Here is a 25,993-nt window from a genome sequence, read left to right on the forward strand (position 1 = left end):
CCCAGCTGTCAAGTGGTGAGGGGTCCTCTTCCCCTTCCTTTCCCTATCTTCTTTCCCCCATCTCACCCTCTGTCCCCTAAGTACAGAACCACTTCCCCATTACCACACATCATTAACAATTCTCCCTGGCACTGTTTGCATGTGTGTTCTGTCCCCAGGGCTGGCTCCAGGGTTTTTGCCGCCCCAAGCAGTGGGGAAAAAAAAAAAAAGCCACGATCGCGATCAGTGGCAGCTCCACTGCGCCGCTTTCTTCTTTGGCGGCAATTCAGCGGCAGGTCCTTCCCTCCGAGAGGGACTGAGGGACTCGCCGCTGAAGAGCCCGACGTGCCGCCCCTTCCCCTTGGCCGTCCCAAGCACCTGCTTGCTGAGCTGGTGTCTGGAGTCAGCCCTGTCTGTCCCCATCCCCTCTTCTTAGCATGGGAGCTCATTGAGGCATGGCCTGACAGTGCACCCACAGCACAGGCAGCAGGGGTGCAACCTTCCCCTCCCAGATTGCCATCAAACTAGGGCAGCCCCTGGGCAGGAGTCCCCCAAGGGTCTGTGGAGTTCCTGGGCAGAGCCATTCCAGTGGGGGTACTGTGGGGCCTGTAGGGGTGTGTGTGTCTCTCTCGCTCTCTCTTTAGCAGGAGAGAAGCCTTGGCTACAGACCACCAATGTGGGGTTGGTGGGGGCTCCCTTGTGAAGTTGGTGGGATCTGTGCCACGTAAGTGCGGCAGGGGCCTTGGCCACAGTCTCATGCACTGCAGGGTCTGTGTCCCATAGGCTGGCAGGAGCCTTGGACATCCCCGGGATCCGTGCCCCCTAGGTGGGCATGGGCCTTGGACACAGCCCGCCCCAGGGTGGGGCCCCTGCCCCCTAGGTGCGATAGGGGCCTTGGACACCCTCACCCCAGCGCGGGGTCTGTGCCAGGTGCGGAAGCAGCCCTGGCACAACCCCCCACCGTGAGGCTGTTAGTAGGGTGGGGTCCCGCACACTCTCCGCCTCCTATCCACGTGTCTGCTTCTCCGCGGAGTCCTTCCTCCTTGCCCGAGACTACAGCCCCCGGCGTGCAGCGCGCCGCCGCCGCCGCAGGGGGCTCCGGGGGCCGAAGCCAGGGCCGCGCGGGGCCTGCTGGGAACTGTAGTTGTCGGAGCTGGGACACCGGCTGCCGCCCGCGCCCCAGCGAACTCCACCCCCCAGCAGGCCCCGCGGCGGCGGCGGTCACGTGGCCGGGGGCGGCGCACGGTGGCGGTGGCGGCGGCGCTGCTGGGGCTGCGGGAGGGAGGTGGCTGCGCGGTGCGGGCTGTTGTTGTTGCGCTGCCCGCGGCTCCCCCCCCGCGCCCCGCCCGGCTCGGCTCGGCTCGGCTCGCAGCGCCCGGAGGCCCGGCAGCATGAGCGACAACGATGACATCGAGGTGGAGAGCGACGTGAGTGGCGCCCCCTGCCCCCCTGCGGCCCGGCCCGTGTCAGGCCCGGCCCGGCCCGGCTCGGCGCGGGCAGCGGCGCTGACAGTAACGCGTGTGTTTCTCTATCTCTCTTATTGCAGGAAGAGCAGCCGAGGTTTCAGTCTGCGGTACGTGCCTGCCTTTCCTTGCTTACCGCCCGCCCCCGCCCGGCACGGCACGGCCCGGCACGGCCCGGGCAGCCAGGCCGCGCCGGTGTGAGCGCTAGGGTGGGGGCCGGGGGGGGGAAGGGGCAGGCCGGGTGCGCAGGGAGTGGATGTAGGGGACCCGACCCAGCCGGCGCTAGCTCCGAGTTCATGTGATCCGAGACGGACATGTACTGTGAGCTATCGGGGGTTGGGTTCCAGGGCGAGCCAGGCTCAGGGATCCAGGCCGGGAGGTGTGTATAGGAGGGCTGGGATCTAGGGCAGGGCGAGCCAGGCTCAGGGATCCAGGCCGGGAGGTGTGTACAGGGAAGCTGGGGCTGGGATCTAGGGGAGGGCGAGCCAGGCTCAGGGATCCAGGCTGGGAGGTGTGTACAGGGAAGCTGGGGCTGGGATCTAGGGTAGGGCGAGCCAGGCTCAGGGATCCAGGCTGGGAGGTGTGTATAGGAGAGCTGGGATCTAGGCCAGGGAAGGGCCAGCCAGGCTCATGTGCTTAAGCGGTGGAGTGGGATTGGGAAGGGTCACCTGTGGTGGGGTGGGAATCTAGATCAGGCATGTTGGGCATGGGATTGGGAAGGGGGATCTAGATCAGGGAGGTGTACAGTGGTGGCTGGAAGAGGCATCTGTAGCAGGGAAGTGGGAATATCTGTGGAGTGGGAATCTAGGATGGGGTGGGAAGGAGGATCTAGACCCAGTGTTTGGGGGGAGGTCAGTGTGTGAGATGGGGATTTAGATCAGTGGTGTGAAGCAGAACCTACAATGGGACATGTGTGAGGGGAGTGGGCATCTCTAGTGTGTGTATGAGATCCAGGTGGGATCAAGATCAACCATGCGTCGGGGGTTGTGGAGAAGAATCTAGACCCAGCATGCTAGGTTGGGGTGTGTGTGGAGGGGAATCTAGGCTGAGCGTGTATGGTGGGGGTGGGGTCAAGGCTAGGTGTGTGTGTTGGAGGGGAATCTACACTGTGTGTGTATGTGGAGATCGCGACTAGACATGGCAGTGGTGGTGGAGGGGATCTAGGCCAGGTTTGGGGGGTGTGTGTGGAGGGGATGTTGGCTGGAAGTGGGGAGGATCTAGACTAGGCATGTATGTGGAGGAGAAGGGATCTAGGCCAGCCAGGCATGTGAGAGAGGGATTTAAGTCAGCTGGGCTTGCTCACGTGTATGTGGGGGATCTAGGCCGGCTGAGTGTGTGGGAAATTGGGGAGGATCTAGGCCAGGCACGTGCATGTGGAGAGGTTCTAGCTTGGGGGTGTGGGGGATCTAGGCCAGGGTGTGAGGAATTGGCGGGGGGGACCTAGGACTGGCCAGTGTGGCTGGGGACGGAGGCTGGGTGTGTGGGGGGAGAGTTGGGCTGGGTGGGCTCATTGTGTGTAGGGTTGTGCTCTAGGCTGTGAGTGTGGGGAAAGGTGCAAGGGGATCTCGGCCATGCATGGGAAGGGTGGGTAGTGTAGACTGGCTGTGGGGGGACACATACACACCATGAATTGTGTTGGTTTGGGAGAGGGGGCCCCCGTCTCTATGGAGAAGTAGCTTTGAGCATGAAGGAATTACTGGGCTGAGATCCCAGGCCTGACAGGTGGTGGTGTTCTGAGCACAGGGGAGAGAACCCGTTTTGGGGTCCACCCTTGATTGGGGGGCAGCTGGGGACATTGCAGCCTGCCCAGAGCTTGGGTCAAGGATGGAAGGTGTAACTGCTGTGGTTCTGTGACATCCCATAAGGCAATTGTCTTGTTTGGGAATGGCTGCTTGGAGGGAGTTGTTCTTTGTTAATGGTTTGAGTCCAGCCGAGGTGCGGTTGTGGTACAGACCGCCCCCGTCCCTGCACTGCCTCCAGAGGGCTGAATCAGTACCCTGTGGGAAGTCGTCGTCTTTGGGGTGGTTAATGTGAAGGGGTGACAGTGAAAACACAACACTGTCTTGGGGGTCCTGGCCGGCTCTTTGAAAAATCCCTGCGCATTTGGCGGGGGTGACCCTTAGCCTCCCCAGCTGCGTCGCTGTCTGAGGTGCCACCTCTGCATGGAGCAGCAGCCTGTTTCCAGCAGTATCTAGTCTATAAAATCTGGATTGCAAGAGGCAGATAGAGGGGATTTAATTTGGGTTGTCAAATTACTAACCCAAGTGGATCCCTGATTGCCAGCTAGCAGTTGCCTTCAGTTGCTTTTCTGGTTAGCAGAGCATCAGCAGTGCCAAGGGGTTATCCGTCCCATTCCTTGGTTTGTCTTCAAATTCGTTGTCTGGCTAGATGGTGCCGTGTGCCGGTATTTTATAGTTAGAGATCCCATACTGGGGGGAGGGAGAGCTCAGTGGTTTGAGCATTGGCCTGCTAAACCCAGGGTTGTGAGTTCAGTCCTTGAGAGGGAGCCATTTAGGGATCTGAGGATTGGTCCTGCTTTGAGCAGGGGGTTGGACTAGATGACCTCTTGAGGTCACTTCCAACCCTGATATTCTGTGATTCTATGATATTGTTCTCGTGTCCCTCAATGGGACCCCTAAGGATGTTTGTCCCTGTACCAGGCCTTGCCGAGACCAGTAAGATTGCAATAAATCGGTTGCTCCCTGAATCCTTTGGGGAATGGTGCATGTGGGTGAACCACATCCTGAGGCTGTGTAAAAGGATCTTCCTAGACTGCTGTTGGGCCATATAGCTCTGTTACTTCTGGGTTATCAAATTGAATCTTGCTCACTGGCTCGAAATCCTAGGCTTGTGTGTTCCCCTCTTTGGGAGGGAAAGGGCCACCCCACCAAATCAAGGCAACTTCTAGCTGTGTTTGGCCTGGAAGGCCCTTGCCGATGGATATGGTTTCACAACCAGATTTTCCTGTTTTAAAAAAATATTTCTCACCCCTCTTGCTGTGTGAAAGAACCACGAGAACAGGGCAAGCAGCTGTCAGATGCCCAGAGAAAAGAAACTGAAAGTCCAGGATGCTTTCCTCTAGCCTTTCAGTTTCCATAATTTTGGTGTTTCTGGTAACAACTGTAAGTAAACATGGCTCAGACGGAAGTGGTTACTGCTTTTTTTTTTTAAGCAGCAGGAAGGATTTCAGGTCTCAGCCAGAGGGTGGCAGTGTAGAAAGAGCTACTACCGGGTAGGCCTGAAAGTTGAAGCCATGATTTGCGTGGCCGTGTTTATGAATCTCTCCGTATTGCAGTGAAAACTTTTTTGGCTGCAAACCTTTCTCTGCAGCGGTTGTACCCTTAACCCGCTCGCCTCCTGGTAGTGTGGGAGAAGCAAGCCGGGAAACATTGTGCCTGTTTGCGCCGTCCAGCTAGAGTGAAATGCTCCACAGTAAGCAAACATGCCAACAGTAAATTAGCTTTTACCGCTTGGAGCCCAGTTTGCAACTTGTAGCTTCTAAATGCCTCTAAACTCAGTGCTGGCTCCGGACAACTTGCTGTGAGTTGCTAGGGTGAGAAGTGTGGGGCGGCTGCTTTTTTAGATAAAGGCTTCCTTAAATAAGTCTTGGGAGCAAATGACTTTGGCCGTCCCTTTGTCTTCCCTTGCCAGCTGGTGGAAGAACCCGTGTGAGCGTGAGCTTGGCCTGTGTAGGGTTGTTGGCCTGGAGAAGCGTGGTCTCCTGTCGAGCTGTGCGTGGTACTTGTGGCTCCCGTGCTGGTACTGCTTGAGCCTTGCGAAACAATCTGTTTGTGGAAAGTGCAGCTTACTCAGGAGAGGGGCCAGGAAGCCGTGATACATTGAGGTTCAAGCCTCTAGAGCAAACAGCTGCTCCTGTTTGGCCTAGCACAAATGATCCATGATGTACTGTGCCTAGTGTCATAGTCACCAAGAGATCGTTCCTTAAAAGCACACATTTGGTTCCTGGTGCGTGGGGGGGCTGGCTATGGAAAGTGACAATTTCAAGGAAGGTCTTTAAAAGCAGCACCTAGAAGGCCGCCTTGTGGCATCTGCTCCAACTGGGTAAAGCCCAGGATCAGGCCCTGGCTTGCCCAGCTCAGACTGGTGCAGGGTATCTCCTGGCAGGCTCTGTTTTGCTCTCCCACAACTTCGGTTGGTTTGCAGAGTAGCAGCTTCCAGGGCGTCCAGTGGGAAGCTTCTCTGTGTCGCAAGCAGGAGACACCTCGGCGCGCGTCCCTGGCGGGCAGCTCCGTTCCTCGAGGGCATGGGGGCCAGCGGCTTGGCGTTCTGAGCTAATGCGATTGCATTGCTGCCTAATCCTGAATGTTGACTCAGTGTCTGGTCTGGCTCATGGCCTCAGGTGACCTGGAAGGAGGCAGCTTTGTTGTTATTCCCACCGGGTGTCATTAGATGACTTGACCTGGGTTTACTCTTCCCCTCCATTAAGGGGTCAGGCCGGCTCCCCCATACTGGGCTGTGTTGGGCAGTGCCTTCTGCTGCCGGTGGGGGTGATTGGAGCTTGGAGCGCTCGGGCTGTTCCCGATGGAGGCGGTGGAAAGCATGTGCGGGCAGTGCCAGGTGGGCAGTGCCAAGATTCCACAGGCTGCTGCGTCCACTGCCCACCCTCTCCGTGGGGGTGCTGGCTGCGCGTGGTCTGCGGGCCAGGAGCCTGGCTGTTCTGGGATTTGCTCTCCTCACTGCCCAAGGATGTCTAGGGAGAGCCCTGCTTTTCCAGTGAGCGTGACTCTTAACGGCAGGGCAGAGCCCAGGGCCATCCAGCCATATTTCTGAGCCAGGCTTTGATGGGTGGGCGCGAGATGCCAGGGGTTTGGTATTTTCCTTCCTCTCGCGAGCGCGCGCCCCGAGGCCCAGCTGTGCGGGTGCTGGCAGTCCCCACCAAGGCACCGCAGGGCCGGGCCAAGCTGAGACCCTCTGCAGCACCTGCCAGCCCAGGAAGGGCGTAGGAAGCACTAACGGAGAGTCGCGTGGCAGCAGGCCATGCTGGCTGATGAATGGGGCAGTGTTGTCACGCGGGCCTCGCTTGGCACCAGGCACGGCTTGTGCCAAGTGGGACTGGACGGAGAAGAGCCAGTCTTGCATCCTCTCCATCAGCAGGTCGTGGGAGAGCCCAATGCTGCTTTCACTTCGCTCTTGTCTGGCTTAGGGCTCGCTGCCCCCACGCTGCCCATGTCTCAGTTGCTGCAGGTGGCAGCCCTTGGCATAGTGGGCAGACCTGGTATGGGGGGGGATTTTTGTTCTGCTGGTACCCACGTCCCAGCAAGCTTCCCCGCTGCAAGCACAGCAGCCTTCTAGCGCTGGGTCTGCACCCAGCAACCACAACCGCTGCCTACGTTGTCAAGCCAGCTTCCAGGGCTGGAAAACCAACGCTGCTGCTGAATGGTCAATGGCCGTATTCTTCTCCAGCCGTTCACTCCCGGTGCTGCTCGGCCGCTGAGACTGAGTGCGTGGCAGCCGCTGCCGGCGGCTTTGTGCCTGCGTAGCTCTCCCGGCTTTGCCTTTGTAAGGCCCCGCAGAGGCGGGGTAGCGGCCCTGCCTCCCAGGGCTGGCTGTGTTCACCCAGGCACTGGACAGAGGCTCTGCTTTGGCTGGGGAGAAGCTCCCGGCACAGCTGCCCCTTTGTGCTGCTGCCAGGGCTGGGAGGGGCTGAGCTGGGCGAGTGCCCGGGGAATGGGGGAGCCCAGGATTTGACTTATTGTGGGCTGCCGCTGCTTGCCAGCACCAGAGAGGATGGGGGAAGTGATTTGCATACAAATAGCCCAGCTTGGAGGGAGCACACGGTCCCCCGCACGCCAGTCGAGGGACCAGTTCAGCCTGGGTCTCCAAAGCGGCTCTTTGTGGATGGCCAAGGAGTGGGCCTGGCCCCGGGGAGGCAGGAGGGGTTAGCAGTGCCTCCATTCCTGACAGGCTGCTGTTGGGGCCAGCTCCTTGTCAGCCTGAGAGTGTGTGTGGCTGTACTGAGCTCCCTGGCGCTGGATGACTAGGGGGCAGCTAGCAGCTGCGTTTCCCCTGCCCGCAGTAACAGCCCAGGGTAGGTGCGACACTGCGCCTCCTCCGTGAACAGCTGGCTTGGAGCTGGCAGCGCTAGACAGAGGCCTTGTGAAGAGCAGAAGCTGGTCGGTGTCTGCCTGCCTGTGCTGGGAGGAGGGGAGGGACTGTGGTTTTCAGGCCTGAGAGCTCAGCTCTTTGCTCAGTGGATCCGGCGCAGAGCTGGAGCGGCGATGGCATTGCCCAGCCTGTAGGTTCGGGCACACTTGTCTCCTAGCACCCACCTGTGCCAGCTCGCCTCCAGGAACTACCTCCCCCAAGCCAGTGTTGATGTGTTGGCAGCACGTGCCACCTGCTCTCGATCCTGTACCTGAGTCAGCCAGCACAGGAGGGTGACCGGAACCTGTGGGCACTTGAGGCTGCCAGAAAAATGGGTTCTGAGGGAAACCGGTGCCCATGCTGGCATGGCACCTGGCATCCCATTCAGAGGCCAGACGTGATGATCTCACGGTGCCATCTGGCTCTGGAATTTAGGGGACCTGCCGGGCACGGCGATGCCTGTTGTGCGCAAGTTGTGAGGAGTGGTTGGGGTTTGAGGTGACGGAGGTGGAAGCCGGGTGATCCTAGAGTCTCCCGTAGCTCCACCAGCGTAGACTCTGTCCGGCCCCGGAGGCTCCCAGCTGAGACTGAGTCTTCCCCCTTGGCTCCGCGGGTATCTGGTGCTGAAGCTCCGTGTGCAGGAGGGACCTGTTACTGGGGCTGACGGATGCCACCTTAGGTGCGTGATCTTCACTAGCCGTTAGCTTCAGTCACCGAATGATCCTGGTTGGTTGTGAGCGTGGGGGCGGGGCCGGCCTGAGCGTGGGGGCGGGGCCTCCTGCCTGGATGACAGCTCTTCCTCTGCACGCCTGACTCCAGCTACCTTGGCCGCTGCCGCCGCTGCTCTTGTTCCTCCCTCTCTTTCTTTGCATCCAGCAGGGCCGCACTCCAGAGACCGCTGCCCGCCGAGCGCAGCGCCAGGCCGGTGCTGCCGGTGCCCTCCCCGCTGGGCCAGACCAAAGGTCCCTAACGCCCCGTCTCTCTCCTTTCCTTGCAGGCTGACAAGCGGGCGCACCACAACGCGCTGGAGCGCAAGCGCAGGGACCACATCAAAGACAGCTTCCACAGTCTGCGGGACTCCGTCCCGTCCCTCCAGGGAGAGAAGGTGAGTTTACTGAGAGAGCTGGCCCCCAGCCCGGCCCGGCTTCCTCCTACACACACTCTGCCGGCCGCCCTGCAGCCCCGGCTTAGAGACATGGGCCAAGAGTGACCCAGTGAGACCCACCTCGGGTGAGTGCCGCTGGAGGCTGAGATCCAGAGCCCGCGGTCAGTGTGGGGGAGCACCTGGAGCGTTTTCTATGCTGGGTGCCTCAGTACCAGGGGCGAGGGGGCATCTGAGGAGATGTGATGGCCGCTGACACACTGGGGATCGAACCGGGGCCCTCCAGAGCTGGAAGCCTGAGCTGCTCCCGCTTGAGCTAAAAGACCAGGGCGCCGGAGCTGGCGGCTGTCCCAGGCTGGTATCCTCAGTGGATCGGCCACAGAGGGGCGCACCAGTGGGTTTCCCAGGCGAGGTGGGAAGCAGAGCCGGACTCCGGAGGAAAGGCGCAGAGTCGGACAGGGTAGGTTGATCTGAGGGAGGAATTGTTGCTAGGAGAGCTGCATTGTTGCCTAGATCCCATGGTCTGAGGGTTCGGGGGGGACGGGGGCTGCCTGTCCTGCCACGTCCTCCCGGCAGCTGGTGCTGTCTCCTCAGTGACCACCGGCAGAGCACCCTGTTGTCCTCCAGAGCCGCTGCTCTGTCCCCTGTGGGCCCAGAATTCCCTCCTCCTCGCGCCCGCAGCCATGGTTGTGCCACGCTGGGCTGGCGCTCGTCCAGCACCTCGCTGGGGCAGGCTGCGGGCAGGGCTTGCTCCTCCTCCTGGCCACACGTGGTCTCCCCGCCGCGTGGAGACTTGGCCTGGCACTGTGACTGTCCCGGCACAGCTTGATGCCCAAGTCAGCCTGCCTTCCCCTGGCGGGGACCTGGCGCTGGGCTGTGGCCGGCCTGCCGGGAGCCTTGGGTGGCTGGGCTGCGCGGCCCAGGAGACGGCAGCAAAGGCGCCTGCGCTGGAGATTGGGAGCCTTGACGTAGGCGGGCGTCTTCTGGCCTGTCATGGGCAGGGCCCCGTCTCTCCTGCGACGTCTTAGTGCCGGACACGTCGTGATGGGGCTTCCCTAAGGCCGGCTGTGCTGCCTCCAGCCTCGGGCAGGCAGCTGGTGGCGCTGGGTCAGAGCGGGCAGTGTCAGGCTGCCCGGAGAATGGCCGGGGTGCAGCACCGCTTTGGGTTTGAACCTGCCCTGCAGCTTCCTGCTCCATTACTATGGGGCCATCCCGTTCCCCCCAGGACACCCCCTTCCCTGGTCTCTGGCACCCAGTTCTTCTGGCCTCCTGTTGCTCTGGGTCGGCTGGCAGGGGAGAGCTGGGGGCTGCCGGGAGGAGGCCCCGTGGGTTGGAAAAGCCAGGCTCTGCCCCGTGTTGTTTCAAGGGGAGTGGGTGCTGGCACCGGCTCTGAGCTAGGAGGCGAAGGAGGGCCGGGGGTCCCTTCAGACTGCGGGTGGCGCTAGCTCTCCATCGGAGCTCTGTGGAAGGAACGAGGAAGCGCAGACCCGGCTCTATGGAAAGGCCAGAGAGATGTTTGGAGGCTCCGGGCCAGGCACACGTCCTGCTAGGCAGCAATCCTGGGTGCAGGCAGGTCAGTGACGCTGTATCGCAGCCCTGGACAGACCCATCCTTCCTCATTCAGGCTTGGGCTGAGAACGGGGGCCTGCAGTTGGGTCCCGAAGCCTTGACTTACAGCACTGCTCCTCACAGCCTGTGGCAGCTGCTGGCTGCTTAGCACAGCAAGTCAGGCCACTCTCTGGGCTGCTGAAATCCGGAGGCAGGAATGCCGCGGGAGGCCCCCGCTTTTGGAAATCTCAGCTGGGGAGATGTTGTCTCAGCAGAGGGAGGCGCTGAGCGTTGCTGCCCCATGCAGAGCTCATGATGTGGAATTCCCTGCTGCGTTTTAAAGAGCTCCAACAAGAGAACCCCATCCTGTGTAACTAATATGTGCACCTGGGTCATGGGCTGGGCTCGAACCTGGGACCATCTTGTCTCCAGCCCGGAGGAGTGACTCCACTCACTGCTCTCGGTAGGGAGCTGTTATCCTCACCCCAGCCCCCAGAGGGTGATGTGATGCACTCTGCCAGTGGGTGATTGCTAGACACCAATAGACCGCTGGGAACTAGGCTTCCTGGCGGGGGAGTACGGCTCAGTGACTGGCGCAGGGGCGGAGTTAGGATTGGGAGGAGGCATTGAAATTACATAGGACCCTTTCGTCTGTGGTCCACACAGCGCTTTGCAGGTGGCTCTGCAGGAGCAGTCTGTTATAGAAACCTGTACCAAGCACCTAGATTTGGCAGCTGCTCGGTGAGAGGCACAGAGACCTGGCTTCTCTGCCCACCTGTGCCCGAAGTGACTGTGCTCTCTCAAATCCTCATTGCCTCTCCTGTCAAATGAGGAGGACCAATGGCTGACTGCTCCCTAAAGCAAGGGCCTTGCTCAGTAAAGGCATAGAATTAACACCAGTCAGATAGACAAGGGACTGGAGCTCCTGACTCCCAACCTAGTGCACCTTCATCTAGGCCCAAAGTTATTGAAGAGGAGCTGGAGGATCAGGGTGTGTTTTGCTTTAGTTCTGTCTGTCACGTGGCTACGGTACAGCAGGGGCTGGGCGCAGGCCGCTGGAGCGCGCAGGAGACTGAGCGCGAGCATCCGACGTGTTCTCCTCATTGCGAGCACGGGGAGGTTTTTCTGTGGCTTATAACTTGGGAGAGTCGAACAACTTGGCCAAATTGCACACGCTTTCCCAGGGATGGCGGACGGTCCATGTATCTGGTTCCTACGCTAGATTGGGGAGATGCCCACAGCACGCTGGAGGGAAAAATTGCATCATCAAAACTTGCTGATTCTGCTCAGACTTTCCAAAAACATTCAACTGGAACTAGAGGCCAAATCTTGAAAATTTCAGCCTGAACACTTAAAATGGGTTGGCGTTACAAGCAAGTGAGAACAGGGGATTATAATGGGAAAGGTCAGTCAACCTGAACGCAGGGGTTTCTACTGCTCCCCCTGTAAGCAGAGAGAACCCTTCACATGCAGCCACCTCTGGAGGCCCAGCGACGCTGTGGGAGCGGGTCAGGAAGCATGTCACACTGTGTCCTGGGGAGCAGGCTGGGATTACCCAGGCCAGGGCGCTGGAGCGCCCCTGGCTCGGATGCAAAATGCCCAGGGGGCATTGAGTGGGTCCCTTTGGTGGGGAGGAGTCCTCTGTCCAGCCCAGCCTCCGCAAGCCCCACGCTGTCCTCACTTTGGGTGGGCTGGGGATAGCCTTCCCGGTCTCCCATCTGAGGGCTGCCAAGGCCAGATCCTGCTTAGCTTCCGAGCAGCACTGAGCTTGGACCAGCTGGTGGTGATGAGCTGCTGGGATGCCCACGTGCAGCCTGTGGAGATGGGCCAGGCTGAGCGCAGTGCCTGGCTCTCCAGGCTGTTAACCCGCAGCTGTGAGCTCCTCCAGGCTGCCTGTTGGTCAGCGGCTGAGGCCAGCCTGGGCCTGGCCCTCCTTCTCTGCAGCAGAATGGAGATGAGCTTCGGGCAGTGGGTGGCCCCAGCATGGGGTTCGGTGTTGTCAGGCACTCTGCCTTGCCAGCGACCCTCTGGTGCAGCTCTGATGGTGACTAGGGCCGGGGGCTGCCCCTTGGACGGGGGTCACCACCTCCCCCGCTGGGCACCCTCCCTCCTGGGCACCAAGTGAGGCTGATCAGGTGACGAACAACTGCACTGTGGCGTGTGCCAGAAGGGCAAAGTTAAGGTGATGCCGGCAGCCTTAACCCTATCATAGCTGGCCGGGGCAGCTGGTTTTGCAGCTGTAACATTCTTCTAATGGCGCCTTTGGGGAGAACCTCCTAGGGTTTGGAAAAGAAAAATGAGGAAACAAGTGTTGCCACCCCCCTCCCTTGCCCCTGTTACCAGAGTGTGGGAGCCGCAGTCGTAGCCACAGTTGCACCATTGCATGCGCCCTCTCCGCCAGTGTCTGGTTGGCTTCCCGAGCAATGCCAGCCAATGGGCTTACTGCTCCACACCCGTGCAGGCGCACAGAGCCCAGCCGAGGGCAAGCTGAGACATCGTCGCTGTGTTGTGCACCCCCAGCGATGGGCTCAGGCTCTCTGCAGACTCAGGTAGCGTCCCCGTGTCGTGCACACTTGGGGCGGCTCCCCCTGCGATGGGCTTAGTCTTGCCACAGGCTCCGGCTGAGCCGCTCACCCCGCCCGCTCCATGCCTAGGCCTGCCCAGCTGCGGGGCCTGTCCCCCTGGCGGGGAGGAGGGGCCCAGGAGCTCCCCCCCATGAACTAGGTCTTTATTTTGTTGTGTTTTTTCCTACTATTGCAACAGGCATCCCGGGCCCAAATCCTCGACAAAGCCACCGAGTACATCCAGTACATGCGCCGGAAAAACCACACGCACCAGCAGGACATCGACGACCTCAAGCGCCAGAACGCGCTGCTGGAGCAGCAAGGTGAGCGGGCAGCGCCCGCGGGCCCAGGGCAGGGGGCAATCGATGCGCCTGGGCATTTCATCGTCTGCCTGCGCCCCTGCCGGATCCGCAGCGCACAGCGGCTGGGCAGTAGGGGGGTGGTGCTTGTTGCACTGGCACTGGGTTTCCCCAGTCCGAACAGCCGAGACTGCTGGGCTCTGGGGTGCCCTGAGGGTGGGGAGTTGTAGTCAGGTTGGGACTAGGGGGCCCGTCTGGTGGAGATTGTTGGGGGGCTTCATTGCAGAGTGAAAAGAGCTGAATAAATAGGGATCGCACCAGGGCTGCCTGGCTCCCTGCTGGCACTGGGGAGGGGAGCTGCCCCATTGCTCTGCCCTGGCCGTCTGGCTCCCTGCCGGCACTGGGTGTGGGGTGGGGGGATCTGCCCCATGTCTCGGCCCCTGGCTGGCCGGCTCCCTGCCGGCACTGGGTGTGGGGTGAGGGGATCTGCCCCACATCTTAGCCCTGGGCCCCTGGCTCCCCGCTGGAGCTGAGCAGGCTCTGGTGTTCTCTGTGCTCGGGCCCGTCGCTGTGTGTGGCAGGGGGTCAGGGCGGCCCCGTGTTGTGGCTTCAGCTGTGGGTGGCTTCACTCCAGCTTCCTGAGGCTGCTCAGGCTGCCCTGGCCTGTGCTGGGGGCTGGGCTGGCAGCGGTGCCTGCTCGGCGTTGGCGCGGGCGAACCCCTCGGGCGGCGGCAGTCAGAGCCCCGGGCCTGGGCTCTGCCCCCCTGACACTGTCCCCTCTCCCCGCAGTCCGGGCGCTGGAGAAGGCGCGGTCGAGCGCCCAGCTGCAGGCCAACTACTCGTCGGACAGCAGCCTCTACACGAACCCCAAGGGCAGCGCCATCTCCGCCTTCGACGGGGGCTCGGACTCCAGCTCCGAGTCGGAGCCGGACGAGCCTCAGAGCCGAAAGAAACTGCGCATGGAGGCCAGCTAGAGGCCTGGCCGTGACGGCCTGGCCCCGGCCGCCGGTCGCCCCCTGCCCGCCCGCTCTGTCAGGACTCTCCCTTCTCTAGTCGAGGCTCTCGGACTGCAGCTTTCTGCCCCGCCCCGCCCCGCCCCGCCGGGCCCGGCAGCGTTTCCTCGGGGGGCCGGCCGGCCGCTCGGCCTTTGGATAGACTCTGGGCAGCGCTCGGCTCCGAGGAGACGCCCCGGCGATTTTCTACGAGTGTTTCTATTTATACTAACGCGCCCCGTGAATCTGAGCCGCGGGGGGGAGGGGCAGAGAGCAGCGGTGCCCGCCTGGCGCGCCCCGAGCCAGCCTCTCCGCGCCGTTCGGGGAGGGCCCCACACTGCCCTGGCAGGAGCCAGGCGTCTGGCCTCCCGCTGTGATGTGCAGGGGGGAGGGGAGGAGTTTTTTATCTAGGGTGAATGGTGATGAATTGCTATTTATTTCCTGCTCTCGGTTCGATCCGGCCAGACTCTGCCGCTGCCCCCGGGGGCCCAGGCGACAGATTCGTAGAGTAACGATCAAATTCCCTTGCGCGCGGGCGCCCCTCGGCTGCCCGCCTTTCGGATGTAAATACACCCCAAGCATTAGAGCTGGTACTAACGGCTGCTTGGCGCTGGCCTCGGTCCCAGCGGGGTGCGAAGGGGCCCGGCGACGGCCAGCGCGTGTGTGTGTGTGTCTGTCCCTCTCTCTCCGTCCTGTCTTCGCCCTGCTCCCCCCGTCCCTGGTCCGTGGCGTTCTCTGATCTCTAGTGCACACCATGTAGCAGGCTCCTGGCCAGGGCCTGGCTCCCTCGGGCGGAGCTGAAGTATGTTGTACATACTGTCCCAGAAGTGTCTTGCAAGTTAAGGCTTCCCCTTTACTATGAGACTATAAATAAAAATCTTATTTTATCCTTCCCGGTGGTGGTGGCGTTTTCTTGGGCCTCTGAGGGGGAGCGCACTTTGCCAGGCTGCCTCCCCACTCCTCGTAGGAATCCCCCCCGACGGGCATGCTGAAAACCCCTTTGGGTGCTGGGCTGCACAGCTAGCCCCAGCGGCAGGGGAGTGGGGGGGTGACGTTTTGGCATCAGGCTGCCCCTGCCTGTTGGGCTGTAGGGAATTGGGCATGGGCAGGTTCTGCGGACAGAAGGAGTGTGAACACCCAGCTCTTTTCCTCCATCCCTCTCAAAGCAGGGCAGTAGCACTGTCCTCAGTTCACCACTGGGGAAACTGAGGCATGGGGAAGGGACTTGCCTGGCGGTGTCCGGACTGAGCTGGGAATAGAGCCCGGGTCTCCTGACTGCCTGGCCAGTGCCCCGGCTGCTGGGCCACAAGCTGGCTGGCTCCTCTGCTAGGCACAGAGGAAGAAGAGCAGGGGCTGTTGCTGTGGGGTGGGGAGCCAGCTGTGCTGTGGACACAGAGTGTGGCTGGCGGGAGGGTGCTCAGCCCTGTGCGCTGCATCCCAGGCTGGTAACGGGAATGGGCACACGGGGAGCTGCCCGGCAGCAGCACCAGCTTCCTTGGGAGGGGGGTGGGTTCCCAGGATTGGCCTGTTGGGGCCCAGGCGGCCATGGCGTTAGCTCCCTGTCCCAGCTCTGGGGCATGCAACCAGCTTGGTGTAGAGGGGGAGGGGCCTGTGGGTATGGCAGCAGTGTGGGGCCAAGAGTCACGGCAGGGCAAGGGAAGGGTGAGAACCACTGATGGGCTGGCCCCGGGGGGCACCCAGGCCAGTGCCCATTGTGCTGGGAGGGCAGGGCTAGGGGGAGGTGTCCCCTGCCCCCACCAGTTCTGTCCTCACCTCCACCAATCTAGTTCCCCCTCCCTCATCTCTCTCCTGAGGTTCTTCTCCCCCCCCCACCCCCTCCCAGAGGCTGCAGCATGGGCACCCCTGGTTGCATGCGCTGCCTGGCTCTCGCTGTCCCTTTGCCATCTTCTCTAAGGCCCCACCCCCCACCCCCAGGTGACTCCATCCAGCCCATTAAATGACAGCCCAGCCCCAGGCCATGGGAGCTAATGGGGATGTCTGCTCCCCTCCCGGCTCTGTGCCTTGGTTTCCCCTCCCTGCCTTTGCCCATTTTGAGTGTGAGCATCTCGGGGGCAGGGACTGCAGCTGTGTGTGGCTGCCCAGGGCGTTTCTCCATGTGTCTGCAGCACCTGGTGGAACAGGGCCCCGCTCTGGGGTGAGGCAGCTGGGGAAACTGTCCCTCAGCTAACACTGCAGTGTGTCGCTATGGCCATGTGGGGTGGGGGTTAGCTAAGCCGCCATGCTGCCCTGCACCTCCCTTCCCTGGCTGTTCGATGGCACAATACCACTGTGGTGCTGGGCCCAGGGGAAGAACCTGGCCCTTCTCCCTGGCTAGGGACACTAGGCCTACACCCTCCCCCGCCTTGCCCCCCGCCCTTCTGCTGCTTCATGCAGGGGCAGCTGGCCTCTCCCAGGGCTGAACTGCTGCTCTTTGAAACGAGGGGCCCGGGCCCTGGCCCTGGCCCCAGGAGCGCAGCAGAGCCCAGTCAGCACCACCGCGCTGCCCCGTCCTGCTGTGACATGCAGCCTACAGCCGTGCTCAGGGGCAGCGTGGCCGAGTGACCCCTGGGGGTGCAGGGCCCAGCCTGCAATGCTCCAGCTTGGGCTGAAGATGTGAGCGACTGGGTTTAAGTGCGTGTGTGACCCCAGGGTCTTGAGTATCCAGTGCCCCCTTTAGGCATGAAGCCTCCCCCCACCCAATGCTAGGCCCTCAGCCCCTCTCTTTCTGCCCACAGCTGGGTGCCAAGCTGCTCATCTGAGCCCCAGGGATGCCCCCACCTAGGTGTTGCCCCATCATGCTGGCCTGCAGGGCCCTGTCCTGGGGGCAGGCCCATGGGACCCCCAACCTGCCCATAGCAGCTGGAGGTGACAGCAGCAGGTGGGGGGGAGGGGAGTAGGCCCAGCAGTTACAACCCTTCCTTGGGAGGGGGGAGCCCTATTTTCAAATCTCTGCTCCATGCGTTGGAGCCAGTGTGGGAATCCAGGTCCCCTGTCAGCGCCTGGCAGCTCTGGCCTCATGCCAGGAGAGGGTCATTGCCCCTCCCATCACCCACCTCAATCTCAGGGTGGCTCGCCCCAGCACCTACTCCCCCTCCCTGGCTCACAAGATGCCATGTGGCTCTGAGCTGCAGGCTCCTGCCCTGCTCCCACTGGCGTCCTGGTGGCAGGTTCTGGGAGGGGTTAGCACTGCCTCCCCCAGCACGCGGGGGGCGAGTGGTACTAGCACACTGGCCCAATGGGGCCTCCCCGTGGCCCTTCTCAGGGGTGGGCCCCTGGTGTTTTACTGACACAGCCCAGTGCAGCACCCCCAGCCCCTCACTAGGCAAGGTAAGAACAGAGGCTGCAGCTGGAAAGGGCAGAGCCAGCTCCCCTATCTCAGCGCTCAGGGCAGGCCGGGGCAGCACGAAGGCAGTCGGACATGGAGCACAGGCAGCTCCGGCCACAGGCCCTGGCTCATGCTGGGCTTGAGCAGACTCAAGCACTGGGGCCCAGGAGCAGAGGCCAGGCTGACTCCTGCTCCCATTGGTCCACCCCGAGCCTGCGGCAGTGCCAGGCTTTGGCCCCTCTCACCGCAGAGCCAGGATGCCACGGGCAGGCTCACTGCACTGAGGCGAGGAGGCAGCCAGAAAAAGGTTTAATAACCACATGGGCAGAATCACCTCGCAAGACCTGGGGGGGGGGCATTGGCAGAGGGAAGGGGGCTGCTGCCCATTTCAGTCCTGTCCCCTTAACTGGACTCCCGCTGGGTTTCCCATTCCACGCAAGGCCCCCAAGCAGCAGGGACCCCTGCCGCAGTGACCACCTCCCATCAGCCCCTCATCCCAGTGCCAAGCCAAGCTTCAGCCAGTAGCAGCAGCAGGCCCTGTGGCACCCGCCTCCCTCTCCTCCTGCGGTGTTAATTTTGAACAGGCCCCACGCCTGCTCCGTGGTGGTGCTGTGGGGGGCAGGGCCTGCACAGGCCAGGCTGGATGGCAGCAGCTCGGGCGGATTTAGTGTGGTGCCAAGGAACCAGTTCTGGTTTATTGATGCTAAAACGTTCACAGCCCGTTATTTCAGAACAGCTTTGCTCCTGGCAGGAAGGTTAGTGGGGTCCAGGGCCCACGGGTGCCTATGGCAGGGGGCCAATGTGGCTATTTTTGGTCTGGCTAGTGCCCTGAGCTCGCACCGGCCCAAGGGGGGAGCGCTCTGTCTGTCCCGCTCTCCAACCACAAGGATCGCCCCACGGGGTGGGCTCCGCGCTGCGCTCCGACTGCAGGGACAGCCCGTCTGTCCAGCCTCCGCGAAGGGAGCAGCCGCATCTAGTCTCCGGCAGCCCCTGTCGCCGCCTCCGCTGCCGGCATGCTGGGGACGGGCTGCCGCAGGAAGTGCATGACCGCCTGCACCACTCTGTCGGGGGAGATGTTGTACACTGGGTGCGTCGGTTGCTGCGAGGGGAAACACATCCGAGTTAACAGTGGTAAGGGGGAGGCCGGGCCTGGCGAACGGCTCATGTGGCCCAGGCACAAAGGGCACCCGGGCGTGGGAGGACGTGTGGGGCAGAGGCACTGGGGATGCTGTTGTGCATCCTGTGCACTAGGTGTTATTCTGGGGCAGGTCTCTGGCCTGCGTTATCCTGGAGATCAGATGAGACTATCACAATGGGCCCTTCCTGGAATCTATGCATCAATTTTGTACCAGCTGCAGCCCTTGAGGAGGAGGAGGAGGAAGGCTGCCCCTGCAGCCCACAGGGGCCATGGGAATCAGCCTGGGGCAGCCCGGCTACGACCCACCCTCAGGGCTGTGCTCTCCCAAAGGGCTAGGGGTGCCTGGGAAAGGAAGAGGGCTCCCGCTGACCCAGCCTCCATCACCAGGCCCCTCCTAAGGAGTCAGGCATCCAGTCCTCATGCGCTCAGCTGCCTGGTGCTGAGGTGCACGCCCCAGCCTCCTACAGCCCCGAATGCAAGGCTGGAATCCGCCCCCCCGTCTCCCCATGTGGGTAGCAACGCAGGGCAGGCCTCCTGTGGCGCACTGCGGTGTGATGCTGGGGAATGCCAGGCCGGCCCCAGACACAAGGCCTCAGGGGGACTGCACTCGCAGCGACGGGCCAGGCCGGTATTCACGTGGATCCAGCTCTAATCCCGCCCCGTGCGACCCAGGGACGAGGGCGCACAGTAATCTGTGCCATCCCGGTCATGGCCATGGCCTGATGTGGGGAGGGCTCCATCGCCCCCCCGGGCAGCGCCAGCCTCCTGCCGATGCCCAGCCGCAGACCCCCTTACCAGGCGATTCTCAGGAACTCCCAGCACCACCTCGTGGAGCAGGTCTCCGCTGCCGAAGTGCTGGGCTATCGACAGCCCGCTCAGGCAGTAGCAGGTGTGATAAAAATCCCGTGACCTGCAGTCAAGCAGGGACACGTTTGGTCAGACGCCCCCCCACGGTGCAAAGCAGCCCCCAGCCCCTCTTTGGAGCCCCCCAGCGAGCCTTAATGAGCCGCTCGATGCCGCAGCCTTCTCTTAACCCCTTCAGCACTGTCCTGGGCCACGCTGGCTCTCGGGGACGCACCGGCCGCGGATCTCCAGGCAGCCAGCGCTGGGACCTCCTTGCAGGTACTCACTTGCCCGGCTTGTCCAGCAGCCCCCCGGCAGGGCACTGGCAGCACAGGAGGATGTACTCTTGCAGTGCCTGCTGGTCGAACATCCAGTGCGTCATGCTGAGGGCAGGGTCGCCTGGGGAGGGAGCACAGGCCGCAGGGGGCGGTTAGGGAAAGCTGAGACAAAATGCCCCCGGCCAAGGAGAGCGAGACCAGCCCCATCCCACTGTACCTGTGCCAGGGATGGGGCTGGCCAGAGGGAGCGTCACTGGCCTCCCCCACGCAGGGAAACCCGTTTGCTTTGCGGGCTAGCAGGGCCTTACGCGGGGACCTCATGAAGCTGGCCCTGCCCCCAGGTGTCCCCCCACTCTGAGGTCACAGCTAACAGAGCCCCGGGTGCCCAGGGGGAGGCCCTCCAAACACAGGGAGCCAGGAGAGCACCCGGCAGTGGGGATCATGGGAGACACCACAATGGCGGGGGTTGGGGGGTGGCTTTAAGAATAATGGCTGCTCCAAACCACCCCCCACCCTCCTGCTGGCAGTCACAGGGAGCTGGGCACCTAACTCCCATAGGAGCTTCTGAACCCCCTCCCCCTCCACGCCCACCCGGCGTGATCTCGCACTTCTCTCTGCCTCTGCCAGGCGAGGAAACGCCCCACGCGGCGTGACACAGAACCCGCCTCACGCTCCCCTCGTGCTGCTGCCGCGCTCGCTGGCCTTGCTGACCCTGCTCCCCCTCTCTGACACCCCTGTGATCCTGCAGACGGGGCGGGGGCAAGGGCACAGAGATGTTAAAGATCTTGCCCAGTGTCACCCAGGAAGTCAGTGGCAGAGGCGAGACGGCGGCCCAGGAGCCCCGCTCCCCAGCCCCGACCGGCAAGCCACGGCTGCGAAGAAATATTTGTAACTAGAGCAAGCGCTCGGCCATCCCTGGAATCCCAGCCTGGGCCGACGCCAGGAACAAGCAGCACTTCCTTCGTATTGCCAGTCAGCCACACATTTGATTAGCGCACTCCCACGTTTCGTGCCAACGTCGTTAATGAAAATGTTAAATGAGATTGGTCCCGAGACCGACCCCTGAGGAACTGTACCGGTAACCTCCCTCCAGCCTGACCGTTCACCTTTCAGTGTGATCCGCTGTAGTCTCCCCTTTAACCAGCTCCGTACTCACCTTTCAGTTCTCATATTAATCCCCAGCTTCTCCAGTTTGACTAATAATTGTCCATGCAGGACTGTAGCAAATGCCTGACTGAACCTAGGTAGATTAGTCCCACTGCATTTCCTCTCTCTAAAACCCAGTTCTCTTCTCAAAGAAAGATCGCGCTGCTCTGGAATGATCTCCTCTTTGTAAAACCATGTTGTGTTTCATCCCAATTACCCTTCACCTCTATGGCCTTAGCTACTTTAACTTTCAAAATTTGTTTTTAAGACCTTGCGCACAACCGAGGTTAAACTAACAGGCCTGTAGTTTCCCAGGGCACTTTTTTTTTTTTCTTAAATCCAGGTACCATATTAACAATTCTCCAATCACAGGATATGACCCCCGAGTTCACAGATCCATTAAAAATCCTTGCTATTGGGCTTGCAATTTCATAGGCCAGTTGCTTTAATATTCTTGGATGGCCGTTATCCAGGCCCCCTGATTTAGTCCATTAAACTGAGTTTGACCTTCCACTTTGGATGTGGTAATTGCTACTTCCATATCCTCATTTCCACTAGCAACCCTGCCACTACCCCATAGCTCTTCATTACCCTTATTAAAAACTGTGACAAAGTATTCATTTAAACATGAGGCCAGACCTAGATTACCTTTAATCTCCAGGCAGCCTTATATGATCCCTCTGCTAGGGAGGCAACCTGGCCACTGATGCAGACGACCCAGCAGCCTAGCTGGCATGGTCACCTGTGCCTGGCTTCGCTGCTGTAAGCACTGCCCAGCCCCCAGACTCACCTTTGGCATGCAGTGCTCGGTGGAGGAGGGGCAGCAGGCCCGCCTGCCAGAACGAGTAGCAGCCATCCACCAGCTTGTTACAGCGGCCCTGGAAACCGCCCTCAAAGCGCATCTGCCGGCTCGTGACCCAGTGCTGGAAGGGACAGACGGGGCACGCGTCAGGGCTCGGACAGTCACAGCCGCCATGGGACGACCGGCTTTGTGGCACCAGCACCTGGCTCCATTTCCCACCCTCTGACCCTGGATTTAATCTCTTCACCAACAGGAGCAGCTGTTAGCCTCTTGCCAGCTCCCCTCTAACCCCCATGGGCCCAGGAAACCACTTTCTTTCGGAGCCCTCAGCCTGAGCAAAGCAACTTCCGACAGGTGGGCGTGCCAGCCATCCGGCACACCGGGCTGGTGCCCGGGTGTTGGAATCTGTCAAAGAGCAGGAACGTTGCCCGCAAGACGGGTACTGGCCACCCCAATGCCGCTCTGCATTGTCAGCATGGGGTATCTAGCCCAGCGATGAGCACGGTGCCCCCCAGCCACACTGCCCGGAATGCAGCAGGGGGCGCCGTGGGGTGGTGTCCCCAGCCTCCCCAAGGGCAAGGAGCGCGCCCCCGGCAGAGTCACTTACTAACAAACATTTCAGATTCAGTGAGTCCTCCTGCTTCAGAATGACCAGCGCTGCCAGGCCACAGAAAGTGTATCCTCCGTGGGCCTCCATGCCTGGGACGCCGCCAATGCCACCCTCCCAGTTCTGGCACCTAATTCAGGGCAGAGAGAACACGGAAACAGCCACTGATGCCAACACCTAATGCTTCTCTTCCCCCAGCTCACCCCCGGCACTGCAATGCAAGCCCCTAGCGTGGTGCGCAGCCCCGTGTGCAGCCTGCTGAGCCCATGGGATCTCGCAGGGGCCTGCCCCAACAGGGGGGAGCCTCGTTTCTCCCCGGGGTACAGTCTGCAGCGCTGCACAGAGCGGCAGCCCTCTGGGCTCTGCTCACCTTGCGATCCACTCGGCAGTCCCTGCGAAGAGCGTGGGCGTGATGATGTTGGTCAGCGAAGCCACTGAGGCGGCGCAGTATGCGCTCCTGTGATGGAAAGACGGATAGGAGAGTCAGGCCCATCACTTGCCATGGACAGCCCCAGGGCTGGCAGCTTCTGCACTGCCAACTCCATGAGCATCCAGCGATCCCCCAGCGCTTCCTGCTCCGCTGAGTTTGGCTTCTAAGAGCATAAATATGAGATTTGCTACGGTGCAAGTCCCTTTATCCCTAGGAGAGATTCACTCAGTGCCCCACTCCAGCAGCGCCTTGCAAGGTTATCAGAATAACCCCTCGCTTTTACCTAGCACTTTCCAGCTGTAGAGCTCAAAGCACTTTACAAGGCAGGTCAATATCACTATCCCCATCCTGGAGATGGGAAAACTGAGGCCCAGGGCCAGGAAGTGACTTGCCCAAGGTGGCGCAGCAGGCCAGTGGCAGGGCCGGGCATAGAATCCAGTTCCTCTGAGTCCCAGTCCAGTGCTCTGTCCACTAGGCAATGCTGCCTCCCTAACAGACCCCTGAACTGCGGAGTGACAGCAAGCCAGGAGACAGCTCCTCAGCCAGGGCCTCAGCCACTGCTCCAGGTAAGCAATGCTGAAGGCCTACAGCAAAATTCAGAAGACGTCCCACACTGGACACCTCCCAGACAGAAACCCTAGATCATCTCGTCGGCTGTGGTTGCTTTTGGTGAAATGAAGGCCTTGTCTACATGGGGAAATTGACCATCTATTTCTACTGCTCTGGATAACTCCCAGTGTGGCCGACCCCAGGAGAAGAGGGCCTTTTTCTGGCTTCACGTCTATGGGAGGTGCAACACTAGAACTATCCTGGCACAGTCCTGGCAGGAAGATGCCCCCCCACAGACAAGCCCCAACACTGACATAGCCACGCACTGCCTTTCCCTACGTCCCCACACTGTCTGTAGCTGCAGGGGCGCCTGGCAGAGAAGGATTTCAACGTGGGACACTGCCAGGCAGGCGACACCAGCTATTCCATGCCTCCATCACCCAGAGTCTTTAAACCAGGACGGGACGACTTAGCCACAAGCTATTGGGCTGGAGGGGGAATCTGTGGGGTGGGTGATGCAGGAGGTCAGCCCATGTCCCTCTTGGCCTTGGAATTTCTGACCGGTGCTGTGAAGGCTCCCACCCACCTGACATCCACTTCACCTCCCACGTGCATGATGAAGGAGCCATCGGGCTGTTTCAGCGAGTACAGATACTCCAAGAGCTTCTCCCTGAAAAGCAGCAAAGGCATTGTTAGGGGCTCACGCCGCCCGATGCAGGAGCTGGCCAGGCCGCGGGCCCACTTGCAGGTGAATCGAACAGGCAATGCTAGGACAGCCTGGCCAGTTCCTGCCTGACCCCTGACGGTTAGTGGTTGGCTCATGCCCTGACGCATGAGGGTTTAAGAGCCCTAGGTAAGGAGACACGGGCCATTGCCATTGCAGGGTTAGCTCCAGCCAGCCCTGTTAGCGTCTCGCTTTCACAATCACAACAGCGGTTCACGATTTGTCTTTTAAAGTACGTCACACCACCCAGCCAATCAAACTGCCACATCCCCACCCACACAGGGGAACCAACCAACAGAGGCAGTGGGAGGGGCCTGGCTTCAGCGAGGGTTCCAGGAGGAGCACTTTTGCCCGGGCAGAGATCTGGGCCTGGACTGGGGGGTTTGGGGGTGGGTGGCTTTACACAAGGCCACTCCTCACCTCCTGGACACCCAGGGCCCAAATCCTGTGAGGTGCTGGACAGCCGAGAACCCCAATAACTCCCATGGGAGCCCAGCACACGAGCACCTTGTGTAGCAGAACCCTCAAAGCCCTTGTGGCAAAGTCCTCAGCCGGCGTTTCTCCCGTGTACACACACGGGCTGCGCACGGGACTCAACAGATGGCGACTCTGCTGACACCTGGCACTGATACACCCGCGAGAGCTGTACCAAGCCATCAGAGGAGGCGGGGCTCCAGCCCTCCGGAGAGAAGGGCTGCGATTTGGGTCACCTCCCTCCCACCTCCTATAGCAGGCCAGGAGCTGGTTTCACCTGTTGATGACGCTGAAGGCCTCTTCGGTGCCGATGATGCAGAGAGCATTGACAGCGGCATAGGTGGGAGCGAGATGGGGGTGCTGGCCCGGCCCTCCTCCGAACCCACCGCTGGGGCTCTGGCACCGGCTTAGGAACTGGCAGACGCTGGAGGGAGAGACGGGGTTGGTCAAAAAATATCTGGGCACAGTTCACCCAAACCTGCACTTCAAATCTCCAGCACAGAGCCCCGGCCTGTCTGCTGGGTGCAAGAACTAGCTGGCTCCGTGGTGCAGCGGCTATCGCGTGGGACCTGGGGGGATTCACAGATCGCCAGTCCCACCAGCGGTTTTGCTCTGGCGGCGCAGACGGCTAGCACACAGCACTACTGCAGCAGTACTTGGCTTGCGCTGGGTCGCCGAGGTTGAGAGTTGAAGCCTAACCTGGAGCACTACGACAGCCCAGGTCGACAGCAAAACCCCAAAGGGTTCCGAGAGAACCTAGCAGGGTCCGGAACAACTGAGGGGAATTAACCACTGGAACAACTTACCAAGGGCTGTGGTGCATGTTTACATCAAGATTGGATGGTTTTCTACAAGCTCTGCTCTAGGAATTGTTCCGGGGCAGGTCTCTGGCCTAGCTTAGACAGGAGGTCAGATGAAATGGTCACAGGGTTCCCGGCTGGCCTGGGAATCTCTGAAGGGAAAGGGCGGCTGGGCAGGTAATTTACAAAGAAAATGGAAGCAGAGCCCATCGTCAGGCGCTGGGGGAGCAGGGCACTGGAGATGGAGGGGCCTCCCGTGTGGCCTGTGAGCCTACGCAGACAATGTGGCATCCCGAGGACAGAGGTCTGCCCCATGCAGACTACAGCCTGCAGCGCAGTTCAGGCCTAGTGCAATCGATCCCCTGGAGCCTGCACTCGCCGCAGGCCGCACCTGCTGCAGCAGATCTCCGGGATCGGTGCTAGCCCCCAGCTTTTAAACAGTCCCATGGAGGAGCTTTTCAGCGCGCCAGTCTCCCAAGGGTCCCACTCTTCCGCCAAGGCCGGCCACGCGGCCTCCCGCCTCCGAGACAGAGCCTCTGGGCTCCAGCCCTCCTGCTCCACCCGGCGCATCCCACTGAGCCAGACCCCTGGGGAGACCTGGCCACTCTTTGGGGGCTCAAGCCCCCCAGCCGGTGTTTATCGGTCCCCAGTCTGTAGCGGTGAATGGGATTCTTCCTTCCTAAGTGCAGGATTCTGCACTTGTCCTTGTTGAACCTCATCTGATTTCTTTTGGCCCAATCCTCCAATTTGTCTAGGTCACTCTGGACCCCATTCCTACCCTCCAGTGTATCTACTTCTCCCCGCAGCTTAGTGCCATCTGTGAAC

The 25,993-nt window shown here is 61.1% G+C and overlaps 2 protein-coding genes across 5 annotated transcripts in view; one reads left to right on the forward strand and one right to left on the reverse strand.

Annotated features, from left to right (window-relative positions):
• The first annotated feature begins 1,196 nt into the window (after positions 1-1,196).
• On the forward strand, positions 1,197-14,944 carry MAX (MYC associated factor X). 4 transcript variants are annotated; one of them, XM_039537608.1, is made up of 5 exons: positions 1,197-1,406; positions 1,526-1,552; positions 8,545-8,652; positions 12,955-13,084; positions 13,850-14,944. In XM_039537608.1, exons 1-5 carry the CDS (start codon positions 1,371-1,373, stop codon positions 14,032-14,034), a joined length of 486 nt encoding a protein of 161 aa, XP_039393542.1. In that variant the 5' UTR covers positions 1,197-1,370; the 3' UTR covers positions 14,035-14,944. The 4 variants fall into 4 exon arrangements, with proteins under 4 accessions (XP_039393542.1, XP_039393543.1, XP_039393544.1 ...); XM_039537609.1 differs by having other exon boundaries at positions 1,198-1,406; positions 12,961-13,084; XM_039537610.1 differs by lacking the exon at positions 1,526-1,552 and having other exon boundaries at positions 1,200-1,406.
• Positions 14,945-17,607: 2,663 nt separating this feature from the next.
• LOC120404041 (protein farnesyltransferase subunit beta-like) overlaps positions 17,608-25,993 on the reverse strand; it is a 34,901-nt gene continuing 26,515 nt past the window's right edge. The window contains exons 6-13 of the mRNA XM_039536049.1: positions 24,646-24,792; positions 23,757-23,840; positions 22,562-22,648; positions 22,192-22,321; positions 21,573-21,705; positions 19,646-19,757; positions 19,311-19,425; positions 17,608-18,476 (exon numbers count right to left, since the gene is read on the reverse strand). Coding sequence (XP_039391983.1) covers positions 18,351-18,476; positions 19,311-19,425; positions 19,646-19,757; positions 21,573-21,705; positions 22,192-22,321; positions 22,562-22,648; positions 23,757-23,840; positions 24,646-24,792 — 934 coding nt within the window. The 3' untranslated portion in view covers positions 17,608-18,350. The remainder of the gene's footprint in view (positions 18,477-19,310; positions 19,426-19,645; positions 19,758-21,572; positions 21,706-22,191; positions 22,322-22,561; positions 22,649-23,756; positions 23,841-24,645; positions 24,793-25,993) is intronic.

Source organism: Mauremys reevesii, linkage group 4, assembly GCF_016161935.1.
Source record: "Mauremys reevesii isolate NIE-2019 linkage group 4, ASM1616193v1, whole genome shotgun sequence".
Taxonomy (NCBI): Eukaryota; Metazoa; Chordata; order Testudines; family Geoemydidae; genus Mauremys; species Mauremys reevesii.

Coding starts and splice junctions, on each gene's coding strand:
- MAX (XM_039537608.1), top strand. CDS start 1,371: ATGAGCGACAACGATGACATCGAGGTGGAGAGCGAC. Junction 8,653..12,954: donor CGTCCCTCCAGGGAGAGAAG/GTGAGTTTACTG, acceptor TTCCTACTATTG/CAACAGGCATCCCGGGCCCA. Junction 13,085..13,849: donor CGCGCTGCTGGAGCAGCAAG/GTGAGCGGGCAG, acceptor CTCTCCCCGCAG/TCCGGGCGCTGGAGAAGGCG.